The sequence below is a fragment of the Euprymna scolopes genome, chromosome 14 (genome assembly GCF_053919585.1).
Source record: "Euprymna scolopes isolate OS-2025 chromosome 14, ASM5391958v1, whole genome shotgun sequence".
In the NCBI taxonomy this organism is placed as follows: domain Eukaryota; kingdom Metazoa; phylum Mollusca; class Cephalopoda; order Sepiida; family Sepiolidae; genus Euprymna; species Euprymna scolopes.
Genome location: NC_136495.1, coordinates 68,105,988 through 68,127,621, shown reverse-complemented (window position 1 = coordinate 68,127,621; position 21,634 = coordinate 68,105,988). Strand labels below are relative to the sequence as shown.

General features: G+C 35.0%; 1 protein-coding gene across 4 annotated transcripts in view; it reads left to right on the top strand.

The window, feature by feature from the left end:
• The window catches only part of LOC145293057 (thymidylate synthase-like), a 58,131-nt gene that overhangs the window by 13,693 nt on the left and 22,804 nt on the right, over positions 1-21,634 (top strand). For 3 of the 4 annotated variants that reach the window (XM_080139383.1, XM_080139384.1, XM_080139385.1), the window contains exons 2-3: positions 7,282-7,430; positions 21,313-21,398. In XM_080139383.1, coding sequence (XP_079995509.1) covers positions 7,311-7,430; positions 21,313-21,398 — 206 coding nt within the window. In that variant the 5' untranslated portion in view covers positions 7,282-7,310. Of the gene's footprint in view, positions 1-7,281; positions 7,431-13,821; positions 14,011-21,312; positions 21,399-21,634 lie in introns of those variants that run through there. The other variant, XM_080139386.1, reaches the window with a different exon arrangement.

The window sequence follows — 21,634 nt, the reverse complement described above, 5'->3', positions numbered from 1 at the left end:
GACTCCCCGTCCATGCATATATCTGTCTGAGTCCTTATGGCAAAGTGGGAGATAACCAGGCATGTTAAAGTGGTTAGTGGGGATGGAGGAGTGTAGGTTAGTTTCACTTAGTGCTAAGATATCCGGGCCGGGGTGTTTGCTAGGAGAATGATTCAACATCATTTAAATTAGTTCTAAACCCGCGGATATTCGTAAATGCAAACCTCAAGGTAGGAGGCATATTGGTTTTGTTTGAGTTTGAGCTTGGTTTAATCGTAATTTTTGATTGAACTGTCATTTTATTTTATTTAAAAGTTTCAGTTAGAGTGAGGGATGCTGGATAAGTGGTTGTGCAGAATATCAGAGGAGCAACACAAGTAGACCATCAGCCAACTCTTCATCTACAAGATTGTGGCCTCAGGAAAGCCCACCGGAAATGCTTGCAGGGTCCCTTTCCATGCACAACATGGCACTACAACCATCCCGATATTATATAACTGTTGGTGGAGCAGCCGCTCTAAGCACTAACAAAGAGTTAGGGCTCCTGTACTATCAGTCGAAAACAGCAGCCAGAAACTGTTAATCCAGTACCCTCAACTCATCAGACAATCCTATTGCACTGGCATATATTGTAGTCAAGCACGCTCAAAGTGCCCAGTTTTAAGGGACGGGATGTGGTGAGAGCAGGGAAAATGGCATTCATTGCCCCAGTCAGGAAACAAGGTCAACTTCTGGGTGTTTCTGTCAAGTCCCTGTGATAGCACCTCTGCGCCTGGCTAATAGGCAGAGAAGGAGTATGAAAGCTGGGAAATACACAGAGCCTCTGACATTTAAAAAAAAAACAAATGAAAGGTTTTCCTTTATACAACCTTGCTTTCATTCCATTATGGCCACTAATTTTTCTTCCTCATTGAGAACAAGTAAAATTTGATTTTCTTGAAAATAAAAACAAACTACTTGATCAAATTACCTGATTTTTAAAATATTTTATCTTTCTTCCATGACTGGTACGTACATCATATAGACTTTTCTGTATTTTCTTTACCTTTAATTGCTGCTAGAAGTGCAGTTCTGAATACGCATCTTCTTTTTTTTTTTTTATATACAAAACAAGGGTACTTGTAAGAAATGGGCACTCAAAGGATTTCAGTGCCTATGGAGTCAGTCCTAAGTTTCATTATAAATACCAAAACAAGTTTTAACAGATAGTAAGCAAAAATGGGAAAATTAAAAAAACAAAAATTGGTCATTGAGAAAAAACTTAAAATAATAGTTCAAGTTTGTATACATTAAATACAAAGTACAATGTTATCTGAGAATAATAAGTATAACATTTAAGATCAACAATCAATGTTAACTGGCGGAGGTTAACAAATTTATGTGAATTAGTGACAATGTCATTGTGGATCTGATCCTTCCTTGAACGACGATCATCCCTACCCAAAATGCACCCACAGACTTGGGCAAATTATTCTAGCAGTTCCTATGCTGCAATTGAGCCTTATCTGCAGTAAATACTTTTATCATTTCAAATTTCTTATTAATAGTTAAGCATGCATCGTGCCTGTCTGACCATTTTTCTATGCGTGTATAAAATGCATTTTTCTATGTATGTATAAAATGAATTTTATACCATAATATAAAACTTTGATATGTGTCCAGAATTCAGCCTATTTAAAAAGAAAAAAATGCGCAATATCTTTATGATGTACATACTTGTAATGGAATGAAAATATGTTCCAAAAACTCGCATGAATTGATCAAGTAGTTTTTTTTTTTTTTTTTTTTTTTTTAAGAAAATCAAATTTTATGGGAAGTGAGAACTGTCTTATTCCGCCATGTTTAAAATTCATCATTGCTTATCCCCTTTCCCTTAACTTCAGAAATAGAGATCAGAATAGTCCTTGTAATGGCTACAATGATTTTCTATCCATAAAAAAATACTTGATCAATTTTAGTGATTTTTGGAATCTGATATTTCCATGACAAGTACATACATCAAAAGATTTTTCTGTACTTTTTCTTTCTTTTTTTAATTAGGTTGACTTCTGGACTTTAATCAAAATTATTTAAAACGTAATGTTTTTAAAGAAAAAAAAATTCTGGAAAAAAATGTGATTAAAAAAAAATTGAAATCTCGAATACAAATGTATAGTCTTTTATTAAACATTATACTCAATAACATTGTCATTAGAGACATGATATAATTTTGCCATTTGTTGTGACAAAAACAGTAAAAAAAAAAAAGGTGATAGTGGATTCCTTCTGTGGGCAACTTTATCATATGGATACTTTTTTGAAACCAGCAGATAAATTAGGACAAAAATGATTTTTAATCCTACCACACCTGAGTTACTGAACCTAATTTGCACCTGTGTATGGCCTCCTGGCAAGATTGTGAAATCCAGATCTCGAGCTACAAAATTGCGACTCCATCCATCATCAACCACACCAGAATCTCCCCTATCACCTGGTATAATGACACGCCCCCTACTTTGAACACTCGATTTTGATCTAAGCCCACTTGCATCATCAGAATTATCATCACTTTCTCCTTCATCGATATATTCATCATCACTAGCGTTCCTTGATTCAGAAACATACTTCTGATGAAATTCGTCTTCGTCTGAATCAGAATTTGTCACTTTATCCAACACTTGTTGCACTGTGAAACTCCTTGATCTTGCTCTTTTACCTATCGAAATACTTGCTTTGTCACTAGCTCGCTTCATGATTATTTTAGTCTACAAAATAACTCACAACTCCGCCAAAACAAAGGAAGCCATTTGCAGAACATTAGGCTTGCACTAAATCGAGGCTAAGCAGCAATTGGGTAGCTATTTTTAGCTCCCTGACAACACAAAAACATGTGGTGGGAAAAATACCGGTTTAACGGTAACTCAGTATATAGCATTTTCAAAAATTACTTGTATATTGTAACTCGGTCTGGTGAGGTTAAGAAAAAAATGTAAGAAAAAATTACTTACTCTCAATGTATTCTGATTTAGGGAGACAGATGCAAAAACACCTCTTTTGTGATTGTTTTTATATTAATGGGTAATCATGTAACCCTTGGTGGGGTCACATGTCATGGATCATACTATAAAAAGGGTTGGTTTATTTTTTTCTGTCTCTTTTTACAATTGGTTCCTACTGTCACACTAGTTAATCCTTTTCTACTTCCACTTAACTGTTTACCATTATTACTATGTATTAATGGACTTCAAGGACATATCTTAGGTCAAAACTGACAGCAATCTATTGCAAGGGATATCAATACAAGGAAAGTAAGATGTTTTTCTCTTTTTCTCATTGCTATTGATGCATCAGGAATAATTTCTGTAATTCCATTTTTAGACTTAAGTCCTTTAATTATAGCGTTCTAACAAGGAATCACTACATATTGTAACATATCCATTTTTGTATTGAAATGAATTCCATACACCAAATTGATCTATCACCATAGTCTTCCTTATTGGAAGATCAGGGGGTTACTCTCACGATAATTGATGTAGCACTCAAAAATCTTAGTGCTCTTAGACCTCTTGAGAGAAATGTGCTGGAGCTGCATAAACGAGACATTCTCCAGTTGCTACGAGAGTTATTGCATCTTGATAAGGAAATAATGAAGAGATATCATCTGTCGATATGAGGAGCTGTCTAATGAACAGCTTTACTTTCAAAGTAAGGGTGAATAGATCCTTGTCCGAATTGGATGCCTCCTTACCAGGTTCAGAGATTCACTCTCCTTTACTGTCCCCAACTCCTCCAACTCTACCATTCCTTGCTCGATCTGGGATTGAATTAGCAAATCCAAAGATAATGTGTCTAACATTGACTAGTTTAGATAAGGCAAATAAATTTACACTGAGTGATTTTCTAAAAGTTTTGCACATCTGGAGTGAACTCGAACAAAGAAAAACTTAATGTGTCTCAAGGACTATATAATGGGTCGGCCATTTCATTTGTTAGAAAATTATAATGTGGCCATAAATATATTAAAGGTGGAGTACTGAGACAGAAGTTATTCGAGAGGAGATTTTCAAAAAGATAGTGGAGTATACTCTCAGGATGGAGAGATCATATAACCAACTAAAGAAATATTTCTACTAAGTTCAGTATGAACTTAATGAATTGGATTCTTACTATGGATATGATTTTCTAGTCAAGGGCTCTGAAAGTGGATCCCTAGTGGCTCATATTTTATTTGATAAGATTCCAGATGAGATAAAAGCTGAACTCATTAGAAGTTCTATTATATAGTCAGGTGGGAGATATATATTATAAAACATGTCATATATTGTATGTGAATATATTCCATAATGACATACATGTTTAATAGTTGGGTCTTATATTTTTCTGTATATTTGTGTATGTGCAAATGCATGTATGCATATACGTCGTATCCTTTAGTTGATCGTCTAATGTGTATATTTTAATATTTATGCAACAGTTCTAACAGGAAATGATTGATGTGGACGTATCGAAACAGTTGTAGACGACAGTTCTGTTTTAACAGATGTAAACAACACAACACATACCTGAATTATTTATGAACATTTATTCGCATGATCTGGCCGGCATTTTCAGAGAGTATACATTCTTTACATCTTGGCTGTCCAAAATGACGCCGCTTCCCATGTCATCTTGAGTCGTCCATTCTCTCTGATGTCCCAGCTAACAACTGCCTAGAATCTCCCCAAATCTACATACATCACATGTTTCTTTATGTCACATTTGTTTATGCAAACCCAAAATCATGTTTACATCTATTTTCTATTTTCACATTCCTTTTGCGATATGTCAATCATTTTTCCTCAATTTAATTGTTTATTTTTCTAATCATAATAATTGATCCAGTGACCTACCGTTGCTCAAATCAACTAGTAATAATAATAATAATAATAATAATGTTTTGACCCTTGGTCCTGCTTGCCACAGTTAACACAGATACTATGCTATAATCACAGCATAAAGGGTCATAACATTACACTAGCACTTCATATTGTCGTTTAAACTGTATACTCCAGTACAGTTATGAGGTCATGCTTCCCTGGCTGTACTGATATGCCGAAGTTTAAATGTAACATAAACAAATATCTTGTTAATCTTTCCTAGATATGGCTCCAAATAGTAGCCCCTTACGTCCAACTGGCGATATGCTTTATAAGGGGTGAACATAAGTAAAAAAAAAAAAAAATAAATAAATAAATAAAGGCATTATTTTGAGTTTGAATGGCTGTAACTCTTGGTACAAAACGAATTCCACAGTTTAAGCCTAAGTTGAATGCAGTTTGGATGAGAACCCCACATGAAATTTCTTCAGTTTACATGCAAATCTTGACTTGGTAGATGATCCCTTATTGCAATTTATCTTTCCCTTATACAATAAGCGCTTGCAATGCTGTAGGTAACTTGGATTGTTTGAATTCTGAATAGTCGCCAGCCATGATTGGAAAACCTATCCAGGAGTCAAGGGATTCAAATTCCCTTGCAAATATTGTAACTCTGAGACATTCTTCTATGTGTCCTCAATTTATACTGGAATAAACCAAAATAAATAGCACAATACAAGGAAGGTAAAATGTTTTTCTCTTTCTCTGCCGGTTGCCATTGATGCATGAGGAGTAATTTCTGTAATTCCATTTTTAGATTTAAGTCCTTTAATTATACTCTTTGTAGTATCTTAGCAAGGATCCACTACAAAAATAATTTTTCCCAAAGATAATGAAACTGTTCTTTAATTTTTTTCAGTGTTGCATGATCAGCTACAATAAATGATATTTTTATAAGCCATAAAACGTTGCTATTGTTTCTAACTTTCCAAAATTGAACACATTTGTTAGCATAGTTCTTTGATACAAATAGTGTCCTTCGTTATAGGGGCACAAATGAATAATAATTGTTGTTTTTAAATTTCACTGCAAGCCGGAAATTGCCTTCTATTTGTCACTTTAAATTACGTTTGAATGTTTACAATAGTAAACACAAGTCAGCCATTATTAATAGATTAAAATAATTGTTTTTTCTGGAGAGTATGGATTTATTCAGCACTGTCCCCACAATGATGGTGTCATCATATTTGGGAGTATTGTGGAACAAATTGATTACATCTTGACTGCCCATCACTCAGTCAATATTTTCATCTGTGGAGATTTCAATGTTGAATGGCTGGTCCACTCAAACAAGTCAGATTATGAAGGGAGGTTTTATCATGATTTTTCCTTTGACTATAATCGGTGCTTATGTATTTTTGGAACCGTCTTATTTTTAAATAGTTTTTTTTTTCAGGTTAAATTCAAGTTTCACAATATCTTTTTTATTATTAAATTGTTAGGTGGAAGCGGAAGCACAGAATAATTACAACCCCCTCCCCATGTTAAGAATGGCTTTCGAAATGATGTTATTATTTCAGCACGGTACCAAAAATACGTAAGTACCCTATAATTGAAATCAGATTGTTGATGAACCCACTTGCGTTCACGATGCAAGCCTTCTAGATCTTTTTCTAATCACCTGCCCTGAACTCTGCTCATCCTCCGTTATGTCTCTGCTTGGATCCTCCGATCACTTGGTTGTTTCAATTAAGGTTATAACAAAATGTAACAAGTCCTCAGATATCCATCTCCATGGCACTGTGTATTCCCAACCTTTCCAGCAAAGAAAACCTTGTCAGTCTGTCCAGTGTTTAAAAATATGGGAAACTGGTTTTCTGGATTTCAATACAGACCAATCAATCTTTTGTGCATCATGAGTAAGTTGCTTGAGTCCATGATAGAGAAGTTGTCAACTACCTCGTAAAAACAGCTTACTAAGTGACATGCAGTATGGTTTCTGTTCTGAGAGATCAACAGCTGATCTACTTATGATATTATCATACATGATCAGTGAATCTATTGCTGATAGCTTTGTTTCTAGAGCAATAGCTGTTGAAATTCTTACATTCAACTTTTTTATTTTTTGTAGATGCTTTTTATTTTTTCGAAATTATTTTTACATTCAACTTACTTTATTTGTTTTTATTTTTTCAAAATTATTTTTACATTCAACTTATTTTATTTGTTTTTATTTTTTCAAAATTATTTTTACATTCAACTTATTTTATTTGTTTTTATTTTTTCGAAATTCTTGCATTCATCTTTTTTTAATTGATTTTTTTTTTCAGATCTTTTTATTTTTTCGAAATTATTCTAACATTCAACTTATTTTTTTATTGTTTAATTTTTTTAGATGTTTTTATTTTTTCGAAATTATTCTTATATATTCGGCTTATTTTTTTTTCATTTTTATTTTTTTTTTTAGATGTTTTTATATTGGTCAACGAATGGTAGATGATGTTGCAGCCTGTCCCCAGGCTGTTAAAATTAAATTTTCTCACCCGACTCCAAAAATGCTTCCCACTGCCTTGTCGATTTCTTCCTCGGAAGCTGAAAACAAGATTAGAAACACAGGTAAATGGTTAAAACTATTAATATTAATTTTTGATGTGACTTTTCTCTTTGTTGCTATTCTTATTGTCCGTAAAGGAAATAAAGGTATACTGTGTCCGATATACATATTTGTTTCATGGAAATGTGTGCAAACCGTGGACAGTCAATTAAACTTTTTTCAACACTTAAAACTCTCAAGCATGTTGGTTTTAGACACAGGTGTGGCTAATTATAAAAATAAATTGTTAACTATTCTGTACTTTCAAAAATAGACTCTTAACTATGTACGTTCACCTAATAATTTTGTGGTAACGTCATCATACATAAGTACTATATGTCCACATGCTGTGGTCCAAACTCATGACTCCAAATTCCCCACTTCTTCTGAGAACAGGTTTTCCATCCAAGCTGTTACCATTTCTCAGCCACTGATAACCATGACTAATAACACTCTACCTGAGAGTTCTTCCTTCAAGCCCCTCGGCTGAACATTCACTGGCAGCATCAACTTGAACAAATACATTGAGGACATTGTAAAGGCTGCTGCAAAGAATGTGGGTTCCCTCTATTGAGTTAGAAGATTACTCACATCTGAGAGTATCCTGTACCTCTACAAAGCCACCATTCACCATGCATGGAGTATTGTTTCCACCCCTGGACTGGTGCATCTACCATTAGTCTTTCCTTATTAGACAGGGTTCAAAGAAGTGTTTCCAATTTGATAAGTTCCGCACTGTCAACTAAGCTGCAGCCCCTGTCCCATCGCCGCAAAGTTTCATTCCTATGCCTGTTTTGCAAACATTTTGATGCAAAGTGCTCTGATGAATTCATCACACTTTTGCTCCATAGCAACAAAATCACACCCCTTCACTGTAGAGATCCCTAGATGCTGATAAACTTTCTATTCTAATAGTTTCTTCCCTCAAACTGTTAGACTTTGTAATTCCCTCTCTGTTATCTGCTTCCCTGACTACTAACATGCAAAAGTTTAGATGTAAACTGATAAATAGTACTCCCTTATGTCCAAGTGGCAATATGCCTTATTTTGGGATGAACACCAGTAAAAAAAAAAAATTGCATATGAGTGACAAAATTTCACGTTACTTTGCAAGACCCACCAGCATATAATCAAATGCAGCTGCCATTTTGTTATTCTTTTTTGCCGATAACCGAATCTTACATGCTACACAAAGTCAAAGGTTTGTACCAATATTTAATTACTAGCATGGGTGCCCGGCGTTGTCCGGAGGTGTATGCTGAGCAAAAAAAAAAAAAAGGTCAATTTTTTAAAACTTTGACCCCTATTATGACCCCTTAACATTTATTTTGGGCTCAAATTAAGTTTAGTTAGATCCATGTCCAAGGAACCTATATCTAACATTTCAAGTGTTTAGACCCAAAATTGTCGGAGGAGTTTGGTAAAGTTCTTAAAGGTCAAATCGTTGAACTTTGACCCCTGAACAGCCAAATTTGTAGCCGAAAACTGATCACATAGATTTTCCCAAATCTCAGTACCCTGTATATCAAATTTCGAGTCTGTAGACTAAAAATTGACAGAGTCATTGCATAGGGAAATGTACACACAGACAGACAGACACGTTCACTTTTATAGATATACTAGCATGGGTACACCGCGTTGCCCGAGTGTTTGGAGGTGTATGCTGAGCAAAAAAAAAAAAAAAAAAAAAGGTCAATTTTTTTAAACTTTGACCCCTATTATGACTCCTTAACATTTATTGTTTTGGGCTCAAATCAAGTGATCCATGTCCAAGGAACCTATATCTAAAATTTCAAGTGTTTAGACCCAAAATTGTCAAAGGAGTTTGGTAGAGTTTTCAACGGTCAAATTGTTGAACTTTGACCTCTTAATGGCCAAATTTCTGTCCGAAAACCGATCACATAGATTTTCCAAAATCTCAGTACACTGTATCTCAAATTTTGAGTCTGTAAACCGAAAATTGACAGTTATTGCGTAGGGAAATGAACACAGACAGACAGACACGCTCACTTTTATAGATATATAGATTTGCTATCAGTGGTGGCAAGGCATTTCATCACAAAAATTTATTGCTTGTCAAAAATGTAAAACTGAAAAAAGAACAAAAAGAAACAGTTCCACAAAGATATAAATAATATATATAAATATAAATAGTAAGGATGAGGAGTTAACTAAAGATAGCCATAAGCTTAATAATTTTGTAGAATAAAAGTGTAGAAATAATAATAGAAAGTGAAAAGTACGAATTATATTAGGCGAGAGCCAATATATGAATGAGAAGAAATGTTAAAAGGCAAAAAACAAAGTATGCTAAATATAAAAATACTATTAGTAAACCATAATTCTCAATTAGTTTTCAAAGAGAAAAAAGGCAATATTTTTACCAATGGAGCTCTAAATGTCAAAATACAGGGTGGGATGAGAAAATTGTCGCCCTAGAAAAGATGACATGATTCCATTTCCGTTTGATGAAAACTAGTTTTCTTTTTTTGTTGCAGACCATCTACTAGTTGGCCAGTTGTGTACAAATCCCAAGAGTGATAGAAACCTTCTATCATGTCTGAAAGTAACACAATGTTTAACGAGTGAGATCGGAGATGCGCCACTGTACAACTCATGCTCTCTACCAATCCAAGTTATGACAACAGAACCATTGCTGGATTGTCATGAATAGCAGGGACATGCCCAGTGTGATGAAAACAAAGTTTCCAACCACGGTTATGGTTTTTGGTGTGGTTTCAAGTGAGGGCCACATCATGCTACCTCACATTTTTGAAGTCAGCTTGAAAGTCAACACCAAGGTATACCTGGATGCACTGCAAAGTGTGGTGATCTCCTGGTGCAATCAGGTGGCCGCTGGCATGCTCTCAGTTTCGGACCCGTATCAAAGCGGTGATTGGGGCTGAAGGCGGCTACATCGAATAGATGTCAGCTCTACTACATAATCAAGTTACCTGAATTGATATTTTCAATAAAAGTTTTGAAATAAAGCTGTAGTGTTGTTTTCTTTAAGGCAACAACTTTATCATTCTACCCTGTATTTAGATAGAAGATGACTCCATGTAGTCGCAAAGTAAACAACATAAGAGGGTGGGTACTGGAAGGGATATCAACAGTGATGAGTCTGGGAGTATCCTCTAAGAAATAAGAGTGAGCTAAGGGAGATAAATGATAGGTGTCTATTATGTTACACAGAACAAAAGGTTTGAGAGCGAATGTTACTTGAGTTAGTACATGTAGAACGATTGAGGTAGCAGGGTGAGTTAGTTGGCAAGAGAAAGCCAAGGAAAACATGAAAGAAAGGAATAAATAAGAAATAAAAACCTGGTCAGAGATATACTAGTTTGGAATACATACATACAGATTGGACATAATCTCAAGTACACGTATCAACATAACTTAGATTAATATACCCAACTTTGTCATCTAGACATGTTTGACCCACTTCTTCCCTACTCGCATAGACATATATCACACTGTATATTAAATATTTACAAACATAAATAATGGAGAAAATAATTTGCATAAGCACATATAAATATATATATTTACTTACTTTACTGACAATTATTATATTAAATTTTACATACATTAAAACGGAAAAGCACAAGAACAAGAACGTACGCACAAACCAATATTTTTCAAAAGTGCTCAATATAAAGTAAAGTGTTATAAACAAACTAGCGGTCGTAAAATATGCTTAAATATGATATAATTTGTCCAGATTTCGTATATATCATTATAGAGTCGTGATTTCAGAAGTAAAAAAAAAAAAATTATTTGGGTGCCATCAACTAGAATTGAAACCTAAAGCAATACTGTAACATTCAAAGCTGGTGACGTTACCACTGTACCAACGTTAAACACATATGAACCAATTAAAAATAAACTGAGATTAATGTACAAAATGGATCATGATTTTTTTTTCAATTTAATCCCTTTTTTGATCCTTTAAAAACTATTTCACTGGCTAAAGACATATACATGTATATATGTCATTCTGTCACATTTTCTACTTTAAATATTAAAATAGTTTAAACTGCTCCTCAAAAGGACTTACTAGCGTGTGTGCATAATTTCCTCATGAAATTTCACACACTAATAAGCATTACACAAGCAGATAAGAAATAGAAAAGAAGCTTGCCTTTTTTCTGTTGTCCTCGGCCTTCAGGCCGGGATCAAAGTCCCGTTGTGGGACAACGGCCGTAGAAACTACGGATCACGCTTTCTTCGATTGCCACGAACTCCGCCAGTACTGGTCGTATGTCAGTGGAGTGACGGCTCGCATCGATCCTGAGCATCCTCGCCCAATTACTGTATCTAATGTTGTGGACAACGTGAGGCTGCTGTGGGACCAGGAAAGACAAATGGTCTACGTTACGATCCTGGCCGTGGCGAGAATGGTGATTTGGATGTCGCGTTTGCAAGGTTGCCGGGGGGTGTTGTCTTTTTCTGATCAGGATCTGATCACTTTCTTTAAACACCAACTACGGGTGAAGATCAGATGTGATAGAAGAAGGCTGCATCGCGCGGCATTTGACAGAAGATGGATACATGTGGCAAGTCTGTGTGTACGAAGAGGAGCCAAATTTGAATACGTGTTCCCTGCCTAGGTGTGGAACGCGCAGTTCTGTAAAGTAAAATTAAACAAGTAGCCTCTCAGCTAGCTGAGTGTGTGTTCCATCCCTCCCCGATTAGGAAGCCTCCAAAATCCCCATCCCCTCTTACCTGCAATTTTTGTTTTCACCCCTTCCTCTAAATTTTACCCATCTTGGAGAAAAAGAAATACAAACTAACCTCCATCCCTTACCCACAAAAATTTCTTTTCTCCATTCACCCCCATCTAGAGGGCATCCCCACCTAGAGACTGACCCGCAGAAGCGAGGTTCCTTTTACAAACCTAGTGAAACGGGCAGTCTATCAACTAGACGGGGTTGGGAGGGTCCTACTAATCACCTTTTGTTTTTTCTTCCTCCGCCCTCGAAACAAATGAATTATTGTACCATTTTATTGTTATCTTTTTTGTTTTTACACGTCAATAAAAAATGTTTTAAAAATTGGGAGTTAAGTAGGACGCCCCCAAATATGAAAGGGTGAATGTGGTATTATGGTGAAAGAAGATACTAGCTGGGAGAAACTTTTGACTTTGTTTAGTTCTGGAGTGACAAGGATGACCAACGACCCCCCCAAATTCCCCCCTTTTGAGTTGGCCATGTGCCTAAGTTTTTTGTTCATCGTTGATTTTGACTGTATTTTGTAACATGAATAAAAGATTTAATATCTCAAAGTGTAGTATCTGTTCCGGCAGATACTGCAAGCAAAGACCATATGTGAGGGCAACCCCACATATAAGACCTTGGTCAATGTAGGGGAAACCCTTCATACCAATTGTCACTATCCAGCTCCCCTACTCCCTGGGGAGTTGGTCCCCATTTCCCCTTCACTCCTCACTTTAAAAATCGGCCTTGTGCCTAATTTACTCAGTGGGGGAGCAAATAAATACCTCAAAGTGTAGTATCTGCCGGAACAGATACTGCAAGCAAAGACCATATATGTGGGGGTAACCCCACATATCAGACCTTGGTCAATGTAGGGGCAACTCTTTATACCAATTGTCATTATCCAGATCCCATTTCCCACCCATCGGGAGCTGGTTCCCCCCCCCTCTCTCTCTCTACATTAAAAAACGGGCTTGTGCTCAGTGGGGAAGCAAATAAATACTTCTTGGCCTTCGGGCCGGGATCAAAGTGTAGTATGAATTATTGTACCATTTTTATTGTTATCTTGTTTTGTTTTTACACGTCAATAAAAAATGTTTTAAAAAATCGGGAGTTAAGTAGGATGTCCCCCAGTATGAAAGGGTGAATGTGGTATTATGGTGAAAGATACTAGCTGGGAGAAACTTTTGATTTTGTTTAGTTCTGGAGTCACAAGGATGACCAACGACACCCTCACTCCCCCCTTTTGAGTTGGCCATGTGCCTAAGTTTTTTGTTCATTGTTGATTTTCAATGTATTTTTAACATGAATAAAGGATTTAATACCTCAAAGTGTAGTATCTGTTCCGACAGATACTGCAAGCAAAGACCATATGTGTGGGCAACCCCACATATATAAGACCTTGGTCAATGTAGGGGAGACCCTTCATACCAATTGTCACTATCCAGCTCCCCTACTCCCCGGGGAGTTGGTCCCCATTTCCCCTTCACCCTCACATTAAAAATCGGCCTTGTGCCTAATTTGCTAAGTGGGGGAGCAAATAAATACCTCAAAGTGTAGTATCTGTTCTGCAGATGCTGCAGTGCTGCTGCTGCACTTAAGATAATTTGTACCAGTCAATGGAAGGGAAACCCTCTATACTGGGACAATTATTATTTTTGGTAACCAGAGTGCCCCCTTTTTGCTTACTTTTAGGGGAGCTGGTTTTTACCTCACATTAAAAACGGCCTTGTGCCTAATTTGCTTTGGTGGGGAAGCAAATAAATACAATAAGCATTACACAAGCAATAGTGCAAGACGAAAGATGATTAACAAGAGCGATAACTCTCAAACGTTGTAATAACAATACGCGCCAAAATTGAAATCCCGCGGAATCTCTCGAAAGGTAACGTATTATTTTTCCTTCTGGAGATTTTTCCTTTTTCTAATATCGTTGATGGTTTTTAATTTAATTATTTTTTTCTTTTGAAAAGATTTTAGCCGTTAATGAATATATATTTTTTTAAGTTTAGAAAAGATTTGATTAGTGTCGATTATTTTTTTATATATATTAAAAAAAAAGTTTTCTGTACTTCTACAGGATACGGATCATGATATTTCTAGATGAGGTTTTCAAATTAAATCCAGTTTTTACAGTATCTTTAATTGTTCATTAAATTGTTAGATGAAAGTACAGAAAAAAAGACTCCCTCCCATATTAAGAATGGGTTTCTTAATGTTATTTCAACACGGTCCGTAAGTACCGCATTTTCAAAATGCATCAGAAAACACCAAGAAGTCACTATGACGCCTTTATTGTATACTGTGCGTAACTTATTTTAAAATCATTGTAACTGAAATCTCATTTAATTCAATGTAAAGGACAGTGTTGACGAAATTCGTTTTAATAGTCATTAAAATTTTAGGGTTTTTATTTTACTGTACAAAAAAAGTTGTCAAAAAAATAAATAAATGTTATCAAAGGCAAGATAAGTTACTTTTCTACCTATCTGGATATGTTTTTAGTGTTTTTATTTAATGTAACATGTTTATTTAGCTCGAAAATCCTAGTGTTAATCGATGTATTGGACAATTAAAAATGGCGCCCGCCCGACTCTCTTTTTGACACGGTAAGTTTCGGAAAAGGAGTTAAAAATAAAATAAATTACAAAAATACTGTTAGAAACTCATTATATATATGTTACCGTCACATAGGCTGACACATATTCGCTAGGTTTTTAACAGTATTTTTATTTTTAACTCATTTTCCCAAACTTACCGTGTCAAAGAGAGTCGGGCGCCATTTTAGTTTTCCAATACATCGGTAAACGCTGTATGTTTTTCGAGCTGAATAAACATGTTACGTTAAATAAAAACATATACAATTAGGTATAAAAATAACTTATACATCGGTAAACACTGTATGGTTTTCGAGCTGAATAAACATGTTACATTGAATAAAAACACAAAAAATATATCCAGTTTGGTAGAAAAGTAACTTATCTTGCCTTTGATAACATTTATTTGTTATATATTTGTTTTTTGACAACTTTTTCGAATCTGTGTACAGTAATACAAACCCCCAATTTTGTAATGAAAGCAACATTTATAAAATAGTTTTTTCTTTTTTCCGAACAAATAATTTTAACATTTTTTAATTAAGGCAACTTTGAAAATTAACTTAAATGATTTTTTTTCTTTTTTTCTTCTTTTTTTTTTAACGGGGAAATGGGTTGTTTTATTTTATTTTTTTTTGTTTTAACTGCAATCGTTCTCCAGTTTAATTTTTTATTTCATGCTTCGATTGCTTCGGCCCAGTCTCCCCTGGTTTTGGGGAGCAGGTGCGTGAAATAAAATGGCGTCTCCAATTTCGGCAATAAAGTGTAGAAGCATCGTTTTTTTTTTTTTTTTTTTTTTTTTTTAATTCAATTGTAAGGTTAAAGCATAGAATAGATACAAAACACCCTTCCCTCCCCATGTTAAGAATGGCTTTTTGAATAATGTTATTTCAGCAATTCAGCACGGATCAATAAAGTGTACTAGTACCGCAAAGTGTATCTGTTTTTATACTACACTTCACCTTTTTCTGTCCTCAGTTAGTGGTGTAGAAATCCCTCATGACTGAGGCAATTTTAATTTTTGTTCCTATCCAGAGTGCCTCTTTTTTGAGAGCTGGATTCTCCCCAACATTAAATACCGACCGTGTGCCTAACCTTACCCTCGTAGGGAGGCAAGTAAATAAGAACAATATTGACCCAAATTAATCTATGCCGTTTGTTCCATTTAGTTGGCGCCAAAGAATTTAAGATCTTTACGCAGAATACGAACTTTGCAATTAAAAAAAAAAGAAAAGATTTTTGAATTAAATTCAATTTTTACTGTTTTTTCCTTATTAAATTGTTAGGTGAAAGTACAGAATAGTTACAAAACGCCCTCTCCGGTTAAGAATTTTTAAAATAATAACGTTTAAGATATGTTTTACAATGACCAACAGAACAGTTTGGTGGTGCTGTTGTAAAACAAACACAGTCCGTACGACAGAGAATTTTTAATTTTTGTTTCTTTTCTCCACGATCAAAAACGACCCTGGTATCTAATTTTGCCCTTGTGAGAGAAGCCAAAGTAAATAGGAACTTTATAACAATGAATCAGTCGCCCTATAATCAACATAGCGGGCTAATCTAATTTTGAAATATCATTTAAACCAAAATAAAATTTAACGCACGGAGGAGTAACTGAAATATCTGTAATGGGACAATTCTTTTTAAAGCTCAATTTTATCGGTAGCGTTTATTTGCATGGTAATTATGTGTGATGTAACACAAGGTCGAGTTTAAAGTCGGGAGTCCCCATCAGCCACGCCCTTAAAGGAGAGGGGAGGGGCACTACCACTCTCTAAAACGTATGCCTGGAACAATAGACTCTTAAGCAAAATTTGAACATCTTAAAATCACCGCAGTTTGTGCAGTTTACCAACTTAGGTAATGTCTTCATTAAACTGTACATTGTACGGTTTAATCAAGACATTAAAAAATGAAAATATCGAAAAAAGTTTAAATTGTACGTATCCATTATGGAATGAAGTTCTCCAAAAAAAAAAATTCGGTAAATATTCAGATACGCTACATCAGAACACCGACCACTATAATTTGTTTTTTACATAGGTAATTGAGGTCGCCGACAACGAATCTGATAGTCAAACTTGGGGCAAATTTACCGTTTGCATGGTATTAACCCCCTGAACCCACGAACTACTTTCTACCATTTTGCCGCTTCCGTTTACGCTACGCGCGAGCGCACTGTAGCATAAACGACGGCTTGCCTCAATGCTTTGCTTCACCTAGCAAACTGCCTTCTCACATGGCGTATCAATCAAAAAATTACGGACTGACATTTTTTTAATGACTTACAATTAAAGAAAAGTACAACAAATTGTGGGACCTTTTTTTTTTTTTTTGTCTCACGTAGTTTTTAAAATAAAATGCGGTTTACAAAAACATAAGCACCAAACATTTTTATGTTTTTCGTTCTTTTTTTTTGCGGGAGGGGGATTCAATTATAGAAATTATGTGGCTTAATGGATGCTTCTGCAGTTTAGTTAACCGTTTTTCCGTAAGTAACGCACCGACAATTAGAACACCATTTAACATTTTTCGAAGATTTTACTGTTTACATTGGGAGCGCGAGCGGGGGGGGGGGCGGTTGTGGTATTGGTACGCCCCCCACCCCGCTCGCGCCTCCAATGTATGCAGTAAAATCTTCGAAAAATGTTAAATGCTGTTCTAATTGCTAAATGTCGTTGCGTTACTTTTTGAAATTAAATTACCCCCCCCCCACCCCCAACTTGGTGTGCTTTTCTTTTTTTGCTTTATTTCTTTTTCATCATTCATGTGAGGAGGCAGTTTGCTTGTTGAAGCCGTCGTTTATGCTACAGCGCGCTCGCGCGTAGCGTAAACGGAAACTGCAAAATGGTGGAAAGTAGTTTGTGGGTTCAGGGGTTAATACCATGCAAACGGTAAATTTGCCCCAAGTTTGAGTTGACTATCAGATTCGTTGTCGACCTCATTTACCTATACAAAAAAACAAATTATAGTGGTCGGTGTTCTGTTGTAGCGTATCTGGATATTTACCTAAAATGAACACACACTTTTTGGCCACGTAGCGTTCAACGAGACATGTCATCTCTAGCATTTTTTCAAGTTCGGCGATGGGGGGAGGGGACATGACAAATTCAATTTTTGGTAGATTTTTACGATGTGCCCCAGCGTATTATGAACACCCCAACCTCCCCATGTTAAGAACAGCTTTCGGAATGCCCCCCAACCTCGAAAGCTGTTCTTAACATGGGGAGGTTGGCGAGATGTTTATTCCGAAAGCTGTTCTTAACATGGCGTGGTTGAGGGTGTTTATACTACGCTGGGGCAAGTTGTAAAAAAAAGAATCCCCCCCCCCCCTTTTCTTTTTTTGGAGGGGAGAATTACATTTGAAACATTAAAATAGCGATAAATTTAATTCTTTTTGGCGGGAGAGGGGGGGCATGAAATTTGACACTGGACTTGAAGACTCTGGAAATAAGGGCCTTTCCAAATTTTATGCAGATAACTCCTGACAATTTCTTGTTAAACTGTAAATATCTTGTATTTCAGTTCCATGTCCCCGTGGTGATCAGCGTCACAATGCTAAGTTCTCTTTGCTAGTTGTTTTTTTTTTTTTTTTTTTTTTTTTTTTTTACATCTTGAGCCGTAGCATCCTCTTAGATTCGCGGATGTAAGTAACTATGCTATCGCCAAGAAAGTTACTTGGTAACTAAAAATCACCCTTCTTCGATCTGGTCATTAGCTAATGTAATAAAATATTCCTTTGTCCCTAAAATTTGATTGCATCATCTTTGATGCTTGAGGTCAACCACTGTTATTGTTTACTGGTTCCATTTGACCCGATTGTTATGAATTCCATTATTGTCAAAATGTTTACTATTTTTCCAAACTATTTTATTATCAAATGCCTTGAGCTTAAATGTACAAACTTGAATGTTTGTCTAGCTAACCTACATACTAGATAATTGTCAGCCCCCAATCTGTTACATGAAAAGAAAATAATTTTATAGCTGATGTATTTCTGCATGAAGAAACCAATAACAGTTTTGGCTTTGATTATTGAACATTCATCATAACTGTATTTTTATTCTCTCATAGCTGAAAGTTTTGAAAGAACAACTCGTTCTTTCTTTCTTTTTTTTTTTTTTTTTTTGCTGTGAGCAAAGTAATTGACAAAGCCAGTTTGGCTTTTCTGGTCCTACACCTAGTTTATTCTGTCCTTGGTCAGTAAACATGATGTCCTTTGACAATTTATTTATTTTTTTTCTTATCCAAAGTACATCTTTTTGCGGGAACTGGATTTTGCTCCACATAAAAGACTGACTTGTGTCTAACTCTGCCCATGTGGAAAGGCGAGTAAATAGGAACATTCCTTTAAAATATATAAATTGATAAATACAAAGAAGTTTCAGATTTTTTGAGATGAAGATTTATGTACTTAAGCAGCATTCCCCCTATTGTTATTGTTCAATTCAACCTGATTATTATTTACAAATTCTATTATTGTCAAATGTTTACTCCTTTCCCAAACTATTTTAATCTCACATACCTCAAGCTTAAATGTGCATACTTACATATTTAGCTAACCTACTCGATAGCTCATCGTACAGCCTCAATCTGTTATATCTTCAGTGAAAGGGAAAAACTCAATATTTTTATTTTAGCCTTTGCCTAACACTGCTACAAAAGTTTAGTTGTAATGATGTCGGAACATTCACAACTCCATCATACAGATGTATAAAATATTTTATTTAAAAAAACAAACAAAAAAACGCAAATTTTGGAGATCACAATCATTCCCCATTCTCCATCCTAATTCCACTTAGATTGACCTGTTTTTTTCTGGGTTTGACCTTTACTCTTGATCTAAAATGGAACACGTATCAAGTCTGTTGCCAACGTTGTTGGAAAAATGGTGGGATCCTTTTACTGCTCCAGTAGATATCTCATTGCTGATGCAATTCTCTATCTATATAAAAGCCAAGTACGTCCAAGGATGGAGTACTGCTGCCACATCTGGGCAGGAACTGCTAAAAATAGTCTATTCTGCCTTGACAGAGTACAAAATAGACTTTGTAGCTTAGTGGGGTTTGCCCTTTTCTCTTCCCTGCAACCTCTCTCCCACAGAAGAAACGTTGCAAGCCTCGCTTTGTTTTATCATTATTTCCATGGCAAGTGCTCGTCTGAACTCCAATCTCTTGTCCCCCCCCCTCGCCAGTCTTTCACAATAAACACCCGTCTAGCTGAAATCACTGTCAATAATTTTCCCTACTCTTTATCTGTGCCTAAATCAAAACATAGATTCCATGAACAAAACTTCTTTCTTAGAAGTGCACACCTGTGGAACTCTGTTTGTTTACCTGTTTCCCACCTGACTACAACTTGGATGTCTTCAAGTCCAACATAAACAAATTCCTGATGAACCGCCCCCTTAAGTAAGACACTTTATCAAAACTCCAATACTAGCGATTACTACGATACTATTCCATTAATTACTGTACACGCAATAACCCTTATCTCCGAGTGGCTTCCAGGCCTTGATAAGTGGTGACTTCCATGTAAAAAAAAAAAAAAAAAAAAAAAAAGATTTTGGAAACAATCCTGAAAAAGGTGTGGGCAGTCTAAACTTAGAATGAGTTGAGTGGACATTACTTATTCATTTTCTTTGGTTCTTTCGTTTTGAGTGTTTGTAATTTGTCCCACTTCATTTTGTATATGATTTTTTTATTTATTTATTTTTTTTATTTAAAAAAAAATTTTTTTTAAATATAAAATTAATTTTAAAACATTTAACATACTTTACATAGGATTAGTTCCATAGAGCGAATGCGGTATTCAATTGATTAAGTAGTTTAGAGTAAGCTTAGAAAAAATAATCTGAAGACAAAATGGGATATGACTATCCTTCCATCCCCAAAGAATTTTGGTCTTGTAATTATTTAATTGGAATTCATTACTGAGATGAGTATTATTTATTAATTTTATTTATTGCGGATTATTATCCTCATCTTTTCGTAGTTGTTTCGCGACGTCGTGAAACAACTAAGAAAAAGATGAGCATCATAGTCTCCAATAAATAAAATGAATTTTAGTCTTGTAATTATTTTCAATTTATTGTCAATTTTTGTAGAAAATAAAGACACCATTTGAACTAAATTTTAGGAGATGAAGTTAACAAACGTTTGAAAAATATACGAAAATAGAAATCCAAATAAGACAATGCCTATTAAAAAGTTAGTAACAAATATTAGTAATTAACTCCAAATTAATTACTATTCATGAGTGTAATTTATAGTTAATTTCGCAATTATTTGTTACTTTGAAACAAAATATTCAGTCTTCTATGTTATATTTTAACGAGTTAATAACATAATTAGAACTCTTATGTTTGATAACATGGGCAATGTTTTTTCACCAAGAATTCACTTTGCCATGCAAGAGCATGACAGTGAACCATACATCTCCTAAAGAGTTCCATGATGAGGATTTAATTAAAAAATTTTAATAAAATTAAAAATTATTATTTTTTATATTTAATTAAAACTTGCATTCTTCATTAGTTTTATAACTTCTAATCAAGTAACAATCTCTTTTTACTCTTTATCTTTCAGATATCTTTCTCAGGAGATTATCTTGTATCCACAATGGATCAGCTCATCGAAAACAAAGAAAATATTGAACAGAGTGTGAATACTTGGTAAACAGAGATTTTTAATTCTTCATATTTTTCATATGGCTGTTTGAAACATTTTTTAGTATTTGTCTAGAATTCCCCATGTACACCAAAAATCATGTAAATTAATCAAGTAGTTTTACTTTTGAATAAAAAAGTAAAATTGTAGAACCAAGTGACAACATTTTGAAAACAGGCTGAAGGAACAAGGGAGATAATTATAATTCAAACCGTAACACTATTTTAGAAAGCCAATCTTA